General features: G+C 48.3%; 1 protein-coding gene across 2 annotated transcripts in view; it reads left to right on the top strand.

Annotated features, from left to right (window-relative positions):
• The window catches only part of SAMD4B (sterile alpha motif domain containing 4B), a 43,426-nt gene extending 30,088 nt beyond the window's left edge, over positions 1–13,338 (top strand). Inside the window, exons 4-13 of one of the 2 annotated variants that reach the window (XM_088477021.1) lie at positions 221–460; positions 1,961–2,070; positions 3,266–3,352; positions 4,715–5,012; positions 5,098–5,183; positions 5,385–5,485; positions 11,173–11,371; positions 11,473–11,596; positions 11,793–11,876; positions 12,063–13,338. In XM_088477021.1, coding sequence (XP_088333147.1) covers positions 221–460; positions 1,961–2,070; positions 3,266–3,352; positions 4,715–5,012; positions 5,098–5,183; positions 5,385–5,485; positions 11,173–11,371; positions 11,473–11,596; positions 11,793–11,876; positions 12,063–12,091 — 1,358 coding nt within the window. In that variant the 3' untranslated portion in view covers positions 12,092–13,338. Of the gene's footprint in view, positions 1–220; positions 461–1,960; positions 2,071–3,265; positions 3,353–4,714; positions 5,013–5,097; positions 5,184–5,384; positions 5,510–11,172; positions 11,372–11,472; positions 11,597–11,792; positions 11,877–12,062 lie in introns of both variants that reach the window. The other variant, XM_088477020.1, reaches the window with a different exon arrangement.
• The last annotated feature ends 4,388 nt before the right edge of the window (positions 13,339–17,726 follow it).

The following is a 17,726-nucleotide window of genomic DNA, read 5'->3' as shown; positions in this document are numbered from 1 at the left end:
ACCTTTAGGATGCAGACGGTCGGGATACTGGTGCCTTCGCCACCGGCATTTAGACCGTTGGCATTCCGCATGCCGGGATACCGTCTACATCACTGTTACAGGGACTATGTATCAGACTGTAGCTTATCCAGGTGCATATTATCCCGGAAAGCACAAATTACACGCCGTATCGCAGCAGACCTTCTGTGCTGGCCCTGACACTTCCTGCTCTCTCCCACAGTGCTTCCCTGCCAAATGCACCCCAGCCCCCTGAAACGTTCCATGTCCCTGATTCCCACCTCCCAGCAGACGTCCGGTGACTGGATGGGGGCAGATGAGGTTGCTGGGCGCCCTGTCTTCCTCTCCGCAGACCACGCTCCCCTCTCTCCGCAGAGCAGCGTGGCATCATCGGGCAGTGAGCAGACTGAGGATTTCGGCTCTGGCCGCAACACGTTTCACGAGGATGGGAGTGGAATGAAAGGTACGAAGCACAAGGAGATAGTTTTAGACTTGTGATCACTGAATTGTTCTAGAGCTCCCTACAAGCTGTTTGATATTAAAGTACATTGATATCATCAGTTATAACTAGGTAGCTGCACTACTGCATACAGGCTATTGATGCGGAACATACGGCATTTTATAGGATTTATTTTTAATACACATTTTGATGGCCCCTTAATGACTGTAACATTTTCGTCCCCTCATGATAGAGCGATTGGCATGATTTAGAGATGGCTGTCAGTTTCTTTCCCTCGGGGGTACACTTTCTGTCTTAAGCTGGGCACACACCAGAACGTAGCGTCGCTCATTCGACGGTCCTTCCGATTGTGTGTCCCGGCATACACCCTGTGCAGCCATCGTGTGTCCTCCACATCGCATCGCCCCATCTGATGCTCGCAGCACATCAGACGGGACAATTGCAATGAAGGGTGTTGTATGTTAGGTCCACAGTATCGGGTCAAAATGTTGGTATGTAGCATGTTGACGTGCTTAGCATGTCAGCCATGCTATGGATTGGCACCCTGCAGCCTGAATTTATGCAGCAATGCCACCTGGAGCATCTTTAGGAAGCTTCAGATGGTCACATCGCTGCCCTTACAGCTCCCCGGAGCATCCTGTTGTCATCGGCGATTGTGGCCTCGCCCCCATGTGAAGTCACACGGAGGGGGCGTGGCCTGCGCCAGGCCCTCAAATGTTATATATATCAAAATTGCCCTCGGCAGAAAAGGTTCCCCATCCCTGGTCTATACAAACAAATTTCACTTTATATTGGGTCACATGAGACTTTATTTTGACAAGTGTATTGGAATAAGTGTTTTGTTTTTGGCTCTAAAACAAATCAAAAATGGGTCAAAATGTTTTTCCGCGAATCTGCAGTTGGCTATTTGCAGGCTGTTCATGCAACCCCAATTTGATACAAAGGCATGATTATATGGCCCCGAAATCATTATGCATGTTCTGAATGTCATTTTTGTCCTTTACCTTGAATGTATACTGCAATTGCACATGGTTGTGAAGTTCCTGTTTGCACTTGTCATTAGGGTGCTAATAGGTGTGGATGGGGCTGGGAAGTGAATGGACTAATGTTTATTGGCCTGGGGATTTGAAACTTTTTTTTTTTTTTACTTTTACTGCCTCCCGGACGCAAGAGGTGTCACCGGGTCTCCACAGCAGCCTTAGATCAGAAGTTTGGCTTCTGTGTCAGGTCATACAGCATTCATATTGCATATTTAGATCTCAGGCGCCCAGGAGCCAAATCATATTGTTAAAGCAAAAAACAAAAAAACCTTTCCTGGGCGCAGCTCTAGAACTTAGGTCTGACAATGGCTGTCTGTTCCTGTAGCAGCAGAACTGTTCTCCAGCTATCACCTCTTTGGCACACCACCCATGAGTGTAATGTCTTCTGTTACTGATTTTACCTATCTGCATGTTTATCCAATTCTGATTTATTATTATGTTTGTAACCCCTCACCCTGTGCAGATGTGCCAACCTGGCTGAAGAGCTTACGTCTGCACAAATACGCGTCACTGTTCTCTCAGATGAGCTATGAGGAAATGATGATCCTGACAGAACAACACCTAGAGTCACAGGTGAGTGACCATGTCTCTGCCATATTAGTGTTGTATAGAAAAGGCAAGTCCAACTTCAAGTAGGTTGTGATCTACTTCTATGTTTCCAAACGAAGTGATCTACCTCACCTTCCCACCACCATTCTTATTATATGCAAAAGGATGTTCAGCTGCGGACTCGGGAAAGTATTAAAATAAATAATTAGTTGTTCCAATAAAGACCTAATAAGTTTCCAAAAAACATGCCCCCGGGTCACGCTGTGCCACTGCTGGGGTTGGCCCCATGGTCACGCTGTGCCACTGCTGGGGTTGGCCCCATGGTCACGCTGTGCCACTGCTGGGGTTGGCCCCATGGTCACGCTGTGCCACTGCTGGGGTTGGCCCCATGGTCACGCTGTGCCACTGCTGGGGTTGGCCCCATGGTCACGCTGTGCCACTGCTGGGGTTGGCCCCATGGTCACGCTGTGCCACTGCTGGGGTTGGCCCCATGGTCACGCTGTGCCACTGCTGGGGTTGGCCCCATGGTCACGCTGTGCCACTGCTGGGGTTGGCCCCATGGTCACGCTGTGCCACTGCTGGGGTTGGCCCCATGGTCACGCTGTGCCACTGCTGGGGTTGGCCCCATGGTCACGCTGTGCCACTGCTGGGGTTGGCCCCATGGTCACGCTGTGCCACTGCTGGGGTTGGCCCCCGGGTCACGCTGTGCCACTGCTGGGGTTGGCCCCCGGGTCACGCTGTGCCACTGCTGGGGTTGGCCCCCGGGTCACGCTGTGCCACTGCTGGGGTTGGCCCCCGGGTCACGCTGTGCCACTGCTGGGGTGGCCCCCGGGTCACGCTGTGCCACTGCATTTGTTGGGCTTCTGGTTACTATACTCCTCGACCTGATGGTATAGTGCACACAATCTGTTTAGATGTGACAGAAAATTGGATGGATGAGCTCTTCTCCTTTTATTGTAGCTGTAAATATTAAAATCTTCAATCTGAATTTCATTGTTTGCTAATAAGGAACTGGTTGTTCTCTGGACCTGAGACAGGTTCATTTTAGGCCACAGGTTCTGTATGTGTTGCATCTTGCTCACGTCTCCGGCAGTGATAGACGCACCTAGCTTATATTGGGAGCTAGTAGAAAGGCCAGTTCTTGATGTCCTTGGAGATAACTGGGCTCGCCAGGCCTTTCTGTAAGTTCCCCACTAACCCTCTTGTCTTTCTACACCAGAACGTCACCAAGGGGGCACGGCATAAAATTGCTTTGAGCATCCAGAAGTTGCGTGAAAGGCAGAGTGTGCTTCGCTCACTGGAGAAGGTAAGAGGACGTACAGTTCTGTTCTAGCATTTCATGTGTATATGTATCTATATATAGAGTGTTAGGAGGATAATCACAGCTGGAGATATGAGGTGATCATACAGGCATAGATACATACCTGTATTAGATACATAGGGGTCAATTCAGTTACAGTTTTGAAGTTTGAGTTAGTGCAAAGTGTGTGCAAGTGTCATGAAACTAAGGCGCGCACCTGAGAAACGCACAATTCAATTAGAAATCCCAATTGACGCCACTCGCGCCGGGGTTGTGCCACTTTTGTACATAAAGCGAACTGGGAGAAGAGCATGGAAAAGTGGCAGCAGGACCTTTAAAGAAGGCTGTTAGTGGTCATAAGGAAACTACTGGAGGTTCTTAAATGGCTGATTTTTATACTTTTTAATAATGGTTGAAAAATGATAGCTAGTAAGTGTTTGTCATCAGATGAAAGTCTAGTATTTTAGGGTACAGTTGTTTATACAAGTTTGTAAAAAGCCAGAATAAACGCTTTTAGCTTCCATCTTAAAGTACAAAACCCTTTTTCTCTTTCTTCAATGCTGGGGGACGGTGGACCATGGGGTTGTAGATGGGCCTGCAGCTACAAAAGTGCTGCAGAGTAACCCTCCTAAAACGTGCCTAACTCCACAGGCACCTAATCTACGCTGACATGATGGGGTTGCAGAGGGGAAGAGATGGTGATAGCTGCAGGTTTAGTTTACGTGCCAGCTCCTGCTATCCCTTCTACAACCCCATGGTCCGGTGTCCCCCAGCATGAATCGGAGAAAAGAATTCAACGGTAAGTACCCATTGATACATCACCTCCACGTGCCTGCCCCACATCATTTACACCTCCACGTGCCTGCCCCACATCATTTACACCTCCACGTGCCTGCCCCACATCATTTACACCTCCACGTGCCTGCCCCACATCATTTACACCTCCACGTGCCTGCCCCACATCATTTACACCTCCACGTGCCTGCCCCACATCATTTACACCTCCACGTGCCTGGCCCACGTCATTTACACCTCCACGTGCCTGGCCCACGTCATTTACACCTCCACGTGCCTGGCCCACGTCATTTACACCTCCACGTGCCTGGCCCACGTCATTCATTGAGTTACAACTGAAATTTGTGGTGCAAGTTTTACATGAGAACAGCTCGCAGAACCCATCTCGCACCTAATTGAATTGACCCGATACAATGGTATTTTAGGTTTTGATTCCTTTCAGCTTTCGAATTAGAATTCAATTCATACATTCTCTGTTGTGATCAGCCTCTACGCCCGACCTCTTCATGTCAGGGTATGCCCGGGCGTTCATTAGCTGCTAACCACTTATCTTTTTTTTTTTTTTTTTTTTAGGATATTCTGGAGGGAGGAAATGTGCGCAATGCTTTGCAGGAGCTTCAACAGATTATTATTACACCCATCAAATACTACCGCCCCAATCAGACAGAGACGGTAAGCGGGGAGCAGCCTTCCCAACATAGGGCCATTCCGGCCTCTGCCAACAAAAGCTCAGACGAGAACGAGCCTCCTACAGGACTGACCGCTGATGGGTACCAGCAGCAAAGTACCCCAAGTTGTGATTTGGAGACCTCTGTGCCGCCCATAGCAGATGGGGACATCCCGGGACAACTAACAAGGGTGATGGGCAAAGGTGAGTGCTTGTGTGATGCACTTTCCCTGTGAAGATCTTACCGTGACCTGTCTGTCTCTGATCAGTCTCCTTTCTCTTTGAACAGTGTGTACGCAGCTGCTGGTCTCCCGGCCGGACGAGGAGAATATAACCTGTTATCTTCAGCTCCTGGAGAAGTGCCTGACACACGAGGTAATTGCTCTGTATATTAGATCCATGCAGGATGTCATTCTCGATTTCCAGTTGACGAGACTAATACTTGATGAATCACTGGCAAAAATCTTATCAAAACTTTTATTATGTGATGTTTGGTTAATTCTTAAAGACAAGTGTACCAGATCATTAGTACTATTTTATTAATGACTAGGTTTATCCTGTCTCGTCTACCCACAGGCGTTTACAGAGACTCAAAAGAAGAGAATACTCTCCTGGAAGCAGCAGGTCTTGAAACTACTCCGAACATTTCCCCGCAAGGCATTACTGGAAACGCAGGGGTACAGGCAACAGAAGGGGTGCAGGTGGGCTGTATATGGGGGGTTGTAGGGTACAGGCAATACAATGGGCGCAGATGGGCTGTTGGTGTGGAATAGAGGCAACAGATTAACCCCTTCGACCACCATCAAGATCTTGCTCAGTCTTGATGAGGTCTGAATGAAGTGGTATTCTCATTCCCGAGTAACAACCTGCTCCGCTCACTCTCTAAGCTTTATGGCACCTTTAAGTACATTTTACCCCGCAAAGTAAGATTCAGTCTCTTCTTTCCTCCTCCCAACCTGCTGCCTATCTACAGGAGCATTACCTCCCAGCCTCCATCTGTTCCTTCACCACGGTTACATTATTATTCTAGCATGCAGTAATTACTGGCGTTGTGTCAGAAACTCATACTTGCATATGGTCCGTTGTGGATAAGATTCTATTATTCCGCTCTCCACGCTGCCCCTACTAGCTCACCCCAAACTTTTCCTTTCTGTACACAGCCTCCAGGCCCCTCTCAGTCAGGATTATGTTCCAAACACTCCAGACTCTGCACTGGTTACTGTTAAATCCTAAATGCTCCTCCTCGCTGCATTTGACACGATCAACCACTGGCGGCTTGCACAAATGCTGCATTGTTTAGGCCTTCAGGACACTGTCCTGTTCCTGGTTCTCATCCTACCTATCAGATCGCTCGTTCAGTGTGTGTTTCTGTGGCGTATACAAGGGTCAGGCATCAGACCAATGCTCTATATCTAGACCGTGTCAGACTGACCCAGATAAGTGAAATTCCCCAGTTGACCCCACCCCCTGTGTCATAGAATTTCCCGACCTCCTCTTCCTCCTCCACTTTGTTTTCGAACCTAGACATCGGTGCCTAATCCTATACAATTGTCGATGGGATAGGTGGTTAGAGTATGGACTAGGTAAGCCCTAGTAACGCCCTCTGTGGACTGGACATGTGGACTTTGTGGGCTTTCCCACAGACTGCAAGCTGTTTTGTGTCTTCATACCCCCAGTTCACCGTATTCAATTAGTTTCGTGTCCACGATAAAGTTTCGCCTGCCCGAGTTTCCGCCTACATCGCGTGTTTTGGGAAGCGGAAACTTGCCGTGCATGCCCCCGCTATTCGCCCTATTCAATTCCGCACCACGCGAAAACTGCAAGCCGCGAAGTCGGAACAGGCGGAAAGTGCTGTCAGAAATGGGGAAATCAGCCTGAACCCTCCAAAAAGATGCACTAACATTGGGGATCAATGAAGAAGTCCCCGAATAGCCCTAATAAAGCTATTTAGGGTACTTAAGTTGTTTCAATAGCTTCTTATTAGCGTGTCTGCACAAGTGGTGAAGAATGGCACTAAGCAGTATTTTTTGGTGAAAATTAGTAGTCCTGTCATATTGGGGTACCTGATAACGGGTGCTAGCATATTTTTATGTCTCTAAAGTGAAGTTTTAATAAAAGTGAAATTCCACCGTCACACAAGCACATGCAATCCCGAAAACCCTTGGCCCCTTCTTAGAGCACCCCCAGAACCTTATTTTGCTAGATTTTGAAGTTGTCCCCCCACTTTTTTGCTTTTTCGCCGCCAAAATGAAAGTAATTTTTGGGGGTGTTCAGTTTTTTCCTGGGACTTTTTGACGCAGTTGTCCTTTTGGGGGCTGTCCCAAGGGTTCTGAGTGGTTTCCCCACCTTTGCACCCCCAAAATAAACATTTTGTACTACTTTTCTCCAGCTATTCAGAGGCGAATCTTTTTCGCCCATTACATTGTATTGACTTTCCGCATATGCGAAACCCGGCTAGAATTGAATACGGAGATAAGTTTCCGCCACGCGAAAAAGCCGCCCCGATCCACAATACTTTTTCGCGGATCTCTGCTTTTTGCGTCTAATTGGATACGTCCCTAAATCTTCATCACGTCTAAACCGATCAGCTCCAGAACTCTTACCACATATGTTGGCCCATGTTCCTGAATGACTCTTTTCTACCATTTGATTTCGGATGTCCTGTCACCCGCCTCAAACTCCGTTCCAAGAACTGAACTAATGAAACAGAAGCTGATTATCTGGCATCTCTATGTTGTCCACACAGCAATAAACCCCTCACGCTCACTGCCTAGGTGTCATTCTCTAAACTGCACAACTTTAATTCATCCTGCCATTCAGTATTGCAAAGCCCTTCTTTTAACCCTCTATTTTGATTGTAGTGTAGGCTAGTTTTAATACCCTAACGTTCTCCTGCTTCTGCACTCTGCCATATTATTGGTTGCCTGTACTTTAAATAATCCAGATTAAAATATTTCTGCTCATTTACTAAGTCATTAACAAAACAGCTTATTGTAGGAAGTTTGAGTGTAAGTAGCAGAAGGGGACGCAGGTGGGTGGTTTCTCCTGTATAGGTTACAGTGCGATTCGCGAGAGGAGTGATGGGTGTAACTAGTACCCATGGGGGGTCAGGTGTACTATATTTGGACAGGGTATCAGGAGTGGGGCAGGAACCGGTGGCTGCATGAGGTGACGGGAGCAGGCGTGTTGCATGGGAATACCGGCTAGAGTAGTACTACATGTGGTGGATTGTCTCTTGTTTATTGCAATCTATTTTGTCCTTAATGTTATGGGATTAGGGATAAGAGGCCAGACTGAAAGCTACTACCGGCAATAGTCACACACGCACACATTTGTAGAAGTCCCGTTACCTCAACATTACCTCCCGTTTACATCAGCCATTTTGTGCTGACTGCAGTTTTACTTCCATGAAGGAGAGAGAGCGCGGCCTCCTGTTCAGGTCTGTTAAGCTCCAGAACATTATACATATAGTTGTGTTAGTGTTCTGAGCAGCTGTTTTATATAATGGAGCGTACACACGGTCAGATTTGTCAGACTTGTCAGATTTGTCAGATGAACGATTAAACGATTTTACCAAAGTTTTGAACGATTGAACGATTTTTGACTGCATTAAAATGAATGGAATCGTCCAAGTCTGACTGCAAACACATCAGATGTCAGATATCGTTATCTGACAAACGGGAACGCGCATCGTTGATCGTCCATCGTTCAGGCATGTCAGATATGAACGATTTTCCTTCAGATATGAACGACTGAACGATTTTTAAATCGTTATCGTTCATATCTGAAGGAAAAATCTGATCGTGTGTATGCACCATTAGGCAGCAAAATCTGTATTAAGTGGATATTTTAAATAATTGCTTTGAAACTGGAGAACTTGTCATACATAATTATTGGGGTGTAGTAATGATAGCGTTTGCATAGATTTTAATAAAATGGTCAACATACTCTCCATAAGAATCTTTTTTTTTTTTTAATTGGTTTGGGAGGGAATATAAGGCTTGTAAGCTGGAGTCTCACCAGTAGGGGGCAGCAGACCTCGAAAAGATTGCTCATTATCGTACCAGTCTGCAATCTGTACAAAGGACGATCATCGCTTCTTGGTAGTGTAAGAAGAATATTAGTATTAATTTATATAATGCCAGAAGATTCTGTAGCACTTTACAGTTTGTAATTGTACGCCCAGCCCTGGCATACAAGTTCTCATGAGGGTACTATCTTGGGTTCCATAGGAGAGCTTATACATTGTGCCCTCGATTACCGCTATGTTATTTTTAGTGTGTGCTTGCCTAGATGACCTCTATGAATGGTGAAACTATATATAAGTAAAATACCACTGCTTTCTCTATGTATACAGCTGCTATCAGTCCCTTTGGAGTATTTTATGAAACTTCTGTTCCATCGTTTTGCACTCTGATGTGTTGGGTGTTGTCTTAATACACTAGAGACTCTTTTGTTACTATTGTCTGGCTGCTTAGTCCATGTTGAGGCGGCTTATACGTCCTCCCAGCATGTTCCCCTGCAGGGTAGATGCTTACATTGTTTTCCCTACTTCGTTATGTGATATATGGGAGATTGGACAAATGCGTTCCTCCCCCAAGAAGCCCCGCTGTGCGGAAACCTAAGGGGTTTCCTTTTGGTTCTCGTTTCAAGTCGTTGTGAAGTGGATGAAGAGTGTAGAAGAACTGTGCAGTATGTATATGCAAAGGATAGGGATTGTCTTTATTTGCTCAGGCATTTTTACCCCTTCTTGTGTCATCAAAATGTCATTAAAAACACGTCCGTTTATTTGACATCTTGGGGCAATCAGTGATGCTGCTCTTTGATCTATAAAACCGTTCTGTTGTTTTTCATGGTTTCTGTGACCCAAGTTCTCAGGAACCCAGAGCATGTAATATGGAATAGCAAATAGATTACCAGATATCACAGGGGTAAGTTGCCAGATATTCAGTCAGATGTTGGGTAAAAGTGAGCATAATCGCTAGAGGCTGTGCAGCTGCCCATGGTGCACTGTTCTGTAGTGGGTTCACGTGACTCTGCATGCAGTGTGTACTAGCTACGGAATGGTGATCATTATCTCATTGTATGTCAAGTTAATACTGTCCTTGCTTATAATACAGACTTAGGGCGGTATCCAGTTAGCCCCGAACATTGGTCCTGATTCAGACCCGCTCGCTAAGCCGCAGACGCACTCTTTGGGCGATAGTCGCCCATCTGCGTATGTGTCAATATACACATGCGTGCGTCACACACTGCGATCGGGAATTGTGCGCTCGTAGTACACACTGGATGCTATTTTGAGTGACCGCGCCGTTTCTGGTTGGTAACAGGGGGAGGTGCTTGTGAACGGGGGAGTGATGATGTGAACGCAGGCGTGTCTGTGTGCAAAAACGGAGTTTAATGGGTGTGCATAATTAGCAAAGGTTCGTCCTTGTACACGTCACTTGGTTGTATTTCAGCCTGCCATGATCGCAGTGCTTGCGGTAGTGTATAGTCAACCGCAAGCGTTGCGTTCGCATCTGATGGTACCCGATGTACCAATTGTTACATACACTTCGTGGAGATTATGTGCGCAAGTGGGCGTCTGCATGCACAAAGTGATCGCACGCCAAGACATAGTGGGCGTGGTTATGCCTTGCTGTGCGATCGCCTTCCTTCCCGGGTGTGTGCCGGATTTGCATATGCTGGGAGCGAGCGTCCGCAGCTTAGCGACCGGGTCTGAATGAGCTCCATTGTTCGGGCGCTATTTGATCCCCGCGATCTGCGAAAAATGGTGTGTTTTTTTTTTCACACATTATCCCCGGTTTTTGACGATTTTTTCTTTTTTTTTTTTCCACCCTATCCTATTATTTCAGTCAAACAATAGGATAGTTCTCCCAAAAACACATAGGTGCCGTGATAAGATCATGTGTGTTTGCCTTTTTTCAGGTGAAAAAAACAGCAATTATTGTGGATTTTTTTTTCGGGACACATCAGGTCCCAAAAAAAAAAAAAAAAACCCCGATAAGTGCTGGCGTTGAGCCAACTTCGGGGCTAATTGGATAGCACCGGGTCGAGGTAATTAGCCATGGTAATTTCCCGCGTCTAATTGGATACCCCCCTCAGTGTCAGATAGACCTTAGTAGCAGCTTGATAATTCATTCTTGCATTTTTGTCTGGCGTCGGTCAGTACTGTGATCAGTCTGATTCCTTTATAGTAAACCGTTGATAACGAATCTAAGGGTCATTTCACAACACCTCTGCTTCCAGTGCAGTTCTACAGCAGCCCATGAGTACGTAGTGTTAAGGTCATTAGTTTCTAAACTTTGCTAATTTATGCAATGATAACGTGTATTATATACTGATTTATTTTTCATCTTTGCAGCTGGGCATTTGCTTCAAACTCCCTCCCCATACCTGGATCTGTAGGGGCATCCTTGGCACGTCGAGGCCAGCGGCCGTTTCAGATGCCCCCCAGGGCTGTACCACCTTCCCGGATCGGTGTCATGAGTCCCGGTTCCATTGGGGGTGTCTCTCCCCGACATGCACTTACCAGCTCAAGCACTGGGAGCCAGGGTCGACAAGTGAGTGCTTTGGGGGGTAGATCTCAATACCAATGTTTTTGTTGCAGTTTTTAAATACATTTTGTATTTATAAAGCTCAATAAATTTTTCTTCTAACACAGAATCTGTGGTTTGCCAATCCCGGAGGAAGTAACAGTATGCCATTGCAGAGTCACAGTTCCGTACAGCGCACCCACTCGCTACCTGTGCACACTTCACCGCAGAGCATTCTCAAGTTTCCTCCTGGTAAGTTACTTGGGGGGTTTTATTGCTCAATCTCTCGTTACATGGTGTTCTAAAAGGCGATTGGCCATCAGGAAAAAGCCTTCATTACTGTCACCCAATGACTGGACTCCATGGCCTATAACGAATGTAATATATACAGTATGTATTGTCGATGTCTATTGTTCCCCAGCTTAAGAGCCTGCCTCTTCCTCTACAGATTGCCAGGTTCCCGGGGCAGATCTGGAGATTAATCCCCGTCTGGAGTCTTTGTGCCTGAGCATGACTGAGCACGCACTGGAGGGTAAGGCTTTCTTTGCACACCGGATGAGTAGACCTGCATGGCACTTTGTTTATACGAGCCTGTAGGCTAGTGATGGACTAATTTTTGGTTTACTTAGGCTATAATCCCACAGCCTGTTGACCGTATATATCTGAAGCTGTTTTTCACCTTTTTCTAAAAAAAATGTTTGTTCCCTTTTTTTGACAGAGGGCACAGACAAGACATCGACCATCTGACCATGTGCTCATTACACCCTTATCCACGAGGGACTGCAAATTCTACCCCTTCCCATGACCTCGGCCAGGGAAGTGACAAAGCTTTCCCTCCATACTCCCCTTCGAGGCCGTCACTACATCATCCACCCACTGCGTTCTAATACTCATTTCAGCTATCGTAACTTTTTTAACTTTGGTTTAATACCCAAATACACAATGCACCTCTAAGCGTTCATGTTGAGGAAGGAGCTTTTTCTGTCTATACATGATTACCAAGACATGGTAACATGGGGGGGGGGAGCTTAGTGAAGAGTCTCTCCTGGTGCACACACTTATCCCCACCTTGCACTTGGAAGGGTCACAGTGGCACAGAGCCTGGTGGTGGTGAGCAGTATGGAGCATGCTCTGCCAGGACATGCAAAAGCTGGATGGCCAAGGTTTTCTGATCAATTGTGGAGCCAGGAGCTCCAGAGAAGGAACCCTGTAAAGGCAAACACACACTAAGCTAAGGAACAGTAGCTGTTCCCACTACAAGGACTGGCACCTGTCAAGACAGGACACTGCTCTGCGCAGTCATTTGTCTACTGACGAACAGACAGAGGAGGGAGGGACGCCACAGCGGAGACATATGCGATGTGAGGGTCCAGCACTTCGTGCTTTGCACAGTTAGGGAGTGCAGATTGACCTGCAAGGCTATTCAGAAAGGAAGTGAATAGCATAGACCCATCCTCCCTCCTTACTGCGTGGCACCAATGTGTTCAGTTCTGGAGACAAGGATTGAACACGTATCATCAGATGGCAGAACAGTGCTTCTGTATTGTGCACGGTTTCCTATTCTGTCCACACTAATGCGAGAAGACGACCGTGGTTAAGGTGCTACCCTTTGATTAATTACAAAGCCTCCTTTTACCTACTTGGGTTCACAACCCACATAGATATATATATATATGTATAGTCCTTGTTATGAACTTGTCCGATTGTAATCTACGCCGCCTCCCTCCTCTGTCAGCGGTGGACTTGGATGATGCTGCCCCTGTGCCACACGCTGCGCGTGGAGGTAAAGAGCTGGGCTGGGCATTGCCTGCCAAGACTGCCTGTGGCCACCTTCTCCAAAGTATTTTCAGAATAGCGCAAACTATTTATTTCTAACATAGAAAACACTGCTCCTTTTCTGATAGAAAACAAAATTGTTATTTTAGATACATTTTATTATGAATAACTTTTTGTTATGACTATGGCTGGTAACCATGAGTTCAAAATTATTAAAAGAAAATCTAAAAATAACGGGATTGAGTGCTTGAAATGATTGGTCAATAGTTGTATGACGGACAGGCTTGTGTACAGTTCTGACATTTGGGAGCCACCATTTATACATCTGAGCCGCCTAACCATTCCATGAATGAGGATGGGTGATCTCAGTGGTTCCCAGGTAAATTCTGTGCTCCAACAGTGACTTACACACAGGATGAGCAGTCTTTTCAGGTCTCAATAAATTATTGGATCAGACCACAGAATGTCTACAACCAGTGCACATGGGAGATGGGTATGTTTTAAAGAGCCATGGCTCCGATACACAGCAGAGGCAACCATTTTGTTGACTGCCGCAATATCCATGTGAAGACAATGCACAACGACCCAGGGACATCACTGAGGCACTTCATGAACCACATGCATGAGGAATAGGTTCCTAGTGACATCTCATGTATAGTGTTTCAGCCCACAGTGGTTGTTTCCAGTGTATATGTGAGAAGGGCAGTTTATACCTCCTAATGGTTTAGTAAAGGTTCCACTGGAACACTACTTACATGGTGAGGATCTAATGGTATTAACATATACATTTTCTCTATTTATACAGCTTATTTTCTTCATCACAGCCCATAGGGGGACACAGGGATTACGCTGGGGTATAGGGTGGCAGGTGCAGTCTGGACACCAAACAGTTCTTTTCTTCAGCGAGGTGCAGCTCAGGCTCCTCCCAGCCCAGACAGGCCATTTTAAGTTTAGTGCAAATGGAGTGTGCACCTATAACGGGGCAGCCTCATTTTCTTCAGTTTTTTAATTTGTTACATTTACTTTTATAAGACACCTGCGCTTCCGCTCCACCGGCGAGCAGGTCAGCAGCCTGGACCGTGTCCCCGCAGCACATGTAGGACCGCAGCCGGACGCTGGCGGGCAGCAGATAATGTAAGGATCGTCTCCCTGCTGCAGGGCACTTAAAGGCAGTAGTGGGTCTGCAGCTCTGGCGTTATCACTGCATTATAGTGACCGCCAGCGGGACACTAGGTGCTCATTTCCCGGGGGGCTCTATGACAGCAGGGGGAGGTAGGCTCTCCCTGTCAGCCCCTCCCCTGGCTCTTGGTGTGCTCCCTCACGGATGCTTCCCGCCACAGGGCTTACTCCTCCTCTCTCCTCCTTTGCAAGACGTGCTATCGATTGATGGGACGGGCCTCTCCCTGGGGGACGTCAGTGTGGGAGGTGGGCTTCTGCTATTCTCCGTCTGGATGACAACCACGTCGGTTGTCTGGGTTCGCGTCGTGGTCTCAAAGGGCTATGCTCTGACTTTCAGGAGGCGTCCACCGGCACATTTTTTTTACCACAGGCCTTCTAGGAAAAGCAAAAGCACTGCGGGAGTCAATTCTCTCAACTCTCTACTAGCCTCCAAGGTAATGGTTCCTGTCCCTCAGGATCAGAGGGGTTTTGGCATTTACGCCAATCTCTTCTTTGTTCAGAACCCAAATGCCTCCTTCCGCCCATTTCTCAACCTCAAATCCCTCAATAAGTATTTGCTGGTCCCCGTATGAAGTCTTTGCGCTCCATCATTTTGGCCTTTGAATCGGGAGATTTTATGGCTTCTTTGGATATCCAGGTTGCTTATTTACATGTACCTATCCGACTCAGTCACCATCGTTTGCTCCAGTATGCTGTCAGGGAGGATAACTACCAGTTTTGGGCCTTGCCATGGCACTGCATGTGTTCACGAAGGTCATGACAGCTCACTTGCGGCACAAGAATTCGCCCTTACCAGGAAGATCTTATCCTTGCCAGATCTCTAGATAGGCTTAGGGGAGCACCTTCGTCTCACAATAGATCTACAGTCGCACGGGTGGATCAATTGGAAGAAGTCCTCCCTGACTCTGGCACAAGAGATGCTCCACCTGGGGCCCTGTTAGATTCGCATGTTCAGAGACTTTCTCCCAGTGAACAAGATTCGGGATCTGCAGGACAGGATTCGAGTGTTCTTTCTTCACTGCTGGGTGTCAATTCACACCTGCATGCGGATCCTGGGATCTCTGGTCTCCACCTTCAACATGGTAGAGTACGCCCAGTTTGACTCCCGGCCTCTCCAGGTGGAGATTCTGACTCGGAACGGATCCCATCTCCGGATCAAGTTGCAGACAATAGTCGTTTGTCTCTCCCTTGCGTGGCGGCTCCAGAGCTCCCACTTGGACAAGAGTTGCCCCTTCTGGATTCTAGATTAGTCTTTGCGGGTGGGGAGCTGTAACCAGCCAGCAGTCTTTCAAGGGTCGATAGACAGCTCAGGTGAGCAGTCTCCCGATCAATGTCCTGGAACTTCGAGCTGTCTTCAGAGCCCTCTGTCAGGCTCAGCAATTCCTTCAGCATCGCCCAGTCCAAGTATAATATGACAACGCGACGACCGTCGCTTACTTAAACCATCAGGGTGGCAGTCGCATTCTTCGTTGGGCAGAGCATCATGTTCCAGCTACGTCGGCAGTTTTCACTCCGGGGATCCAAAATTTGGGAAGCGGACTTTCTAAGTCGTCAAGACATCCACTCCGGGATGCAGTCAGTAAGCCGATGGTCAAAATGCAGTCCGCCGGCTTCCCAACTGTCAAATCCTGGGAAAGTACTAATGACAGGTGTCGAAATCCCAACGCCTGTCATTAGACCTACACCGGGAACCCGACGCCCGGCATACCGAACGAAGGTAAGCCGGGCGCAGACAGCCGCAGGGGGGTGGGATTGTTAGGGCTTGGGGACCCCGCCCCCCCCGGGAGGGTTAGGTTTAGGCTGGGGAAGGGGGGGTTAGGGTTAGGCACTAGGGGGGGAGGCTAGGGTTAGGCACCCTTAAGGAAGGGTTAGGGGAGAGGGTAGGGTTACTTGCCAAAATCAGCTGTCAGGATCTTCACCCTTGCCGGGCTTCTGTGTGCTGGTGGTATTACATACTGATTCCTCCACTCCGGCGGGAGGGCCCTTCATCCGGACGTCTTTCAGTTTCTAGTTCATCGTTGGGACCTGCCGGAAGTCGATCTGATGGCGTCTCGGTACAACCATAAGGTACCGAAATACGGGTCTCGCAGATACCCGGGGGCTCTTCTGGTGGTCAAGGGTTCTCCACAAGTTGAAGTTGGAAGGCGACACCGTGCTTCTGGTAGCTCCCGATTAGTTGTGGAGGACTTGCAGATCTTCTGAGCCTCCCCATCGAAGCCCCACTATGTCTTCCTCTACGGCCGGATTTCTCTCTCCGGGCCCGTGCTTCCACCCAGGTCTGACTCTCCTCGCTTTGACGGGGTGGCTCCTGAGACATCCGTCTTGAGAGCTAAAGGCTTTTTGCGGTTAGTCATTCGCACCATGTTGAATGCGTGGAAACCTTCCGCCAAAGTTTATCATCGGATTTGGCGCGCTTCTGCTGGTGTTCTTCCAGAGGTTCTAACCCCAGATCATTCTGGCTTTCCCGAGTTCTCTCTTTTCTACAGTCCAGCCTGGATTAGGGTCTTCGTCTGTCTTCCTTAAAAGTACAGGAGGTTCCGTTTAACCATCCGCCACATGTATGTGGTGGCGAACCTTCCGGCTGTGGTGACTGCTCATTCCCCGAGGTCAGTTGGTACCTCTTGGGCAGCTCTGTTTGTACTGAATGTATACAAAGGGAACCTTTCTACTTCAGGGTCCACAGGGTTGACCTTGGGGTATAGCTGGATCCATGGGCACCACGCAGTTAAAGCTTTGCTGCTCCCAGGATGCACTTGGGTCCGTCCTCCTCTATACCCCGAGCCACAGCACCTCAGTTTTAGTTGGTGCCCGGCCGGAGTCGGGTCACCCTGGGCAGTGGGGCTGCATAAGCAGCCCCATAGCTTTATTTTTTATTCTTTTTAAAGAAGATTTTGTTTATTTTACTATCTTCAGAGCGGCAGCATCAGACTGTCCACCTGGACGTCCATGCTGCCGCTCCAACAGCCCCGCTGGCGCTGCGACGCCAGTACTGATCTGGGGATAGCAGCGGGACCCCGGAGTCAGTACTAGCGTGGCTCCGGGACCTCCCACTGACTACTGCCGGATGCACGGGGCCAGGTAAGCCGCGTGCAGCGCTTTGCGCTGTGCGCGGGGAAACAAATGCAGTCTTCAGCCGCCGGTCTCTGGGGACAGACCGGCGGCGCTAGTAGCGGCGGCGGTCTCCCCCTTCAAGGCATACCCCGCTGGACCACCAGGGAATAATTGGTGGAAGGGAACCAGCGTCCCTGGGGTTAATTGCTAGCCAGGGGAGGCAGCCTTCCCTGGTTTAGCGGCTCCTCCCCTCAGCTCAGCGCGCCTTCTCATGCGTGCTGGCGTCGCTGGGCTGTTTCTCTTGCGGCCACTCCTCAGAGCTGTCCGGCGGCCATCTTCTCAGTGGCAACGCAGATCTCCCAGGTGGTGCGTGGAC

Source organism: Taudactylus pleione, unplaced genomic scaffold (genome assembly GCF_031769625.1).
Source record: "Taudactylus pleione unplaced genomic scaffold, aTauple2 ptg000199l, whole genome shotgun sequence".
Taxonomy (NCBI): Eukaryota; Metazoa; Chordata; class Amphibia; order Anura; family Myobatrachidae; genus Taudactylus; species Taudactylus pleione.
This window is presented reverse-complemented; position numbering and strand designations above follow the sequence as displayed.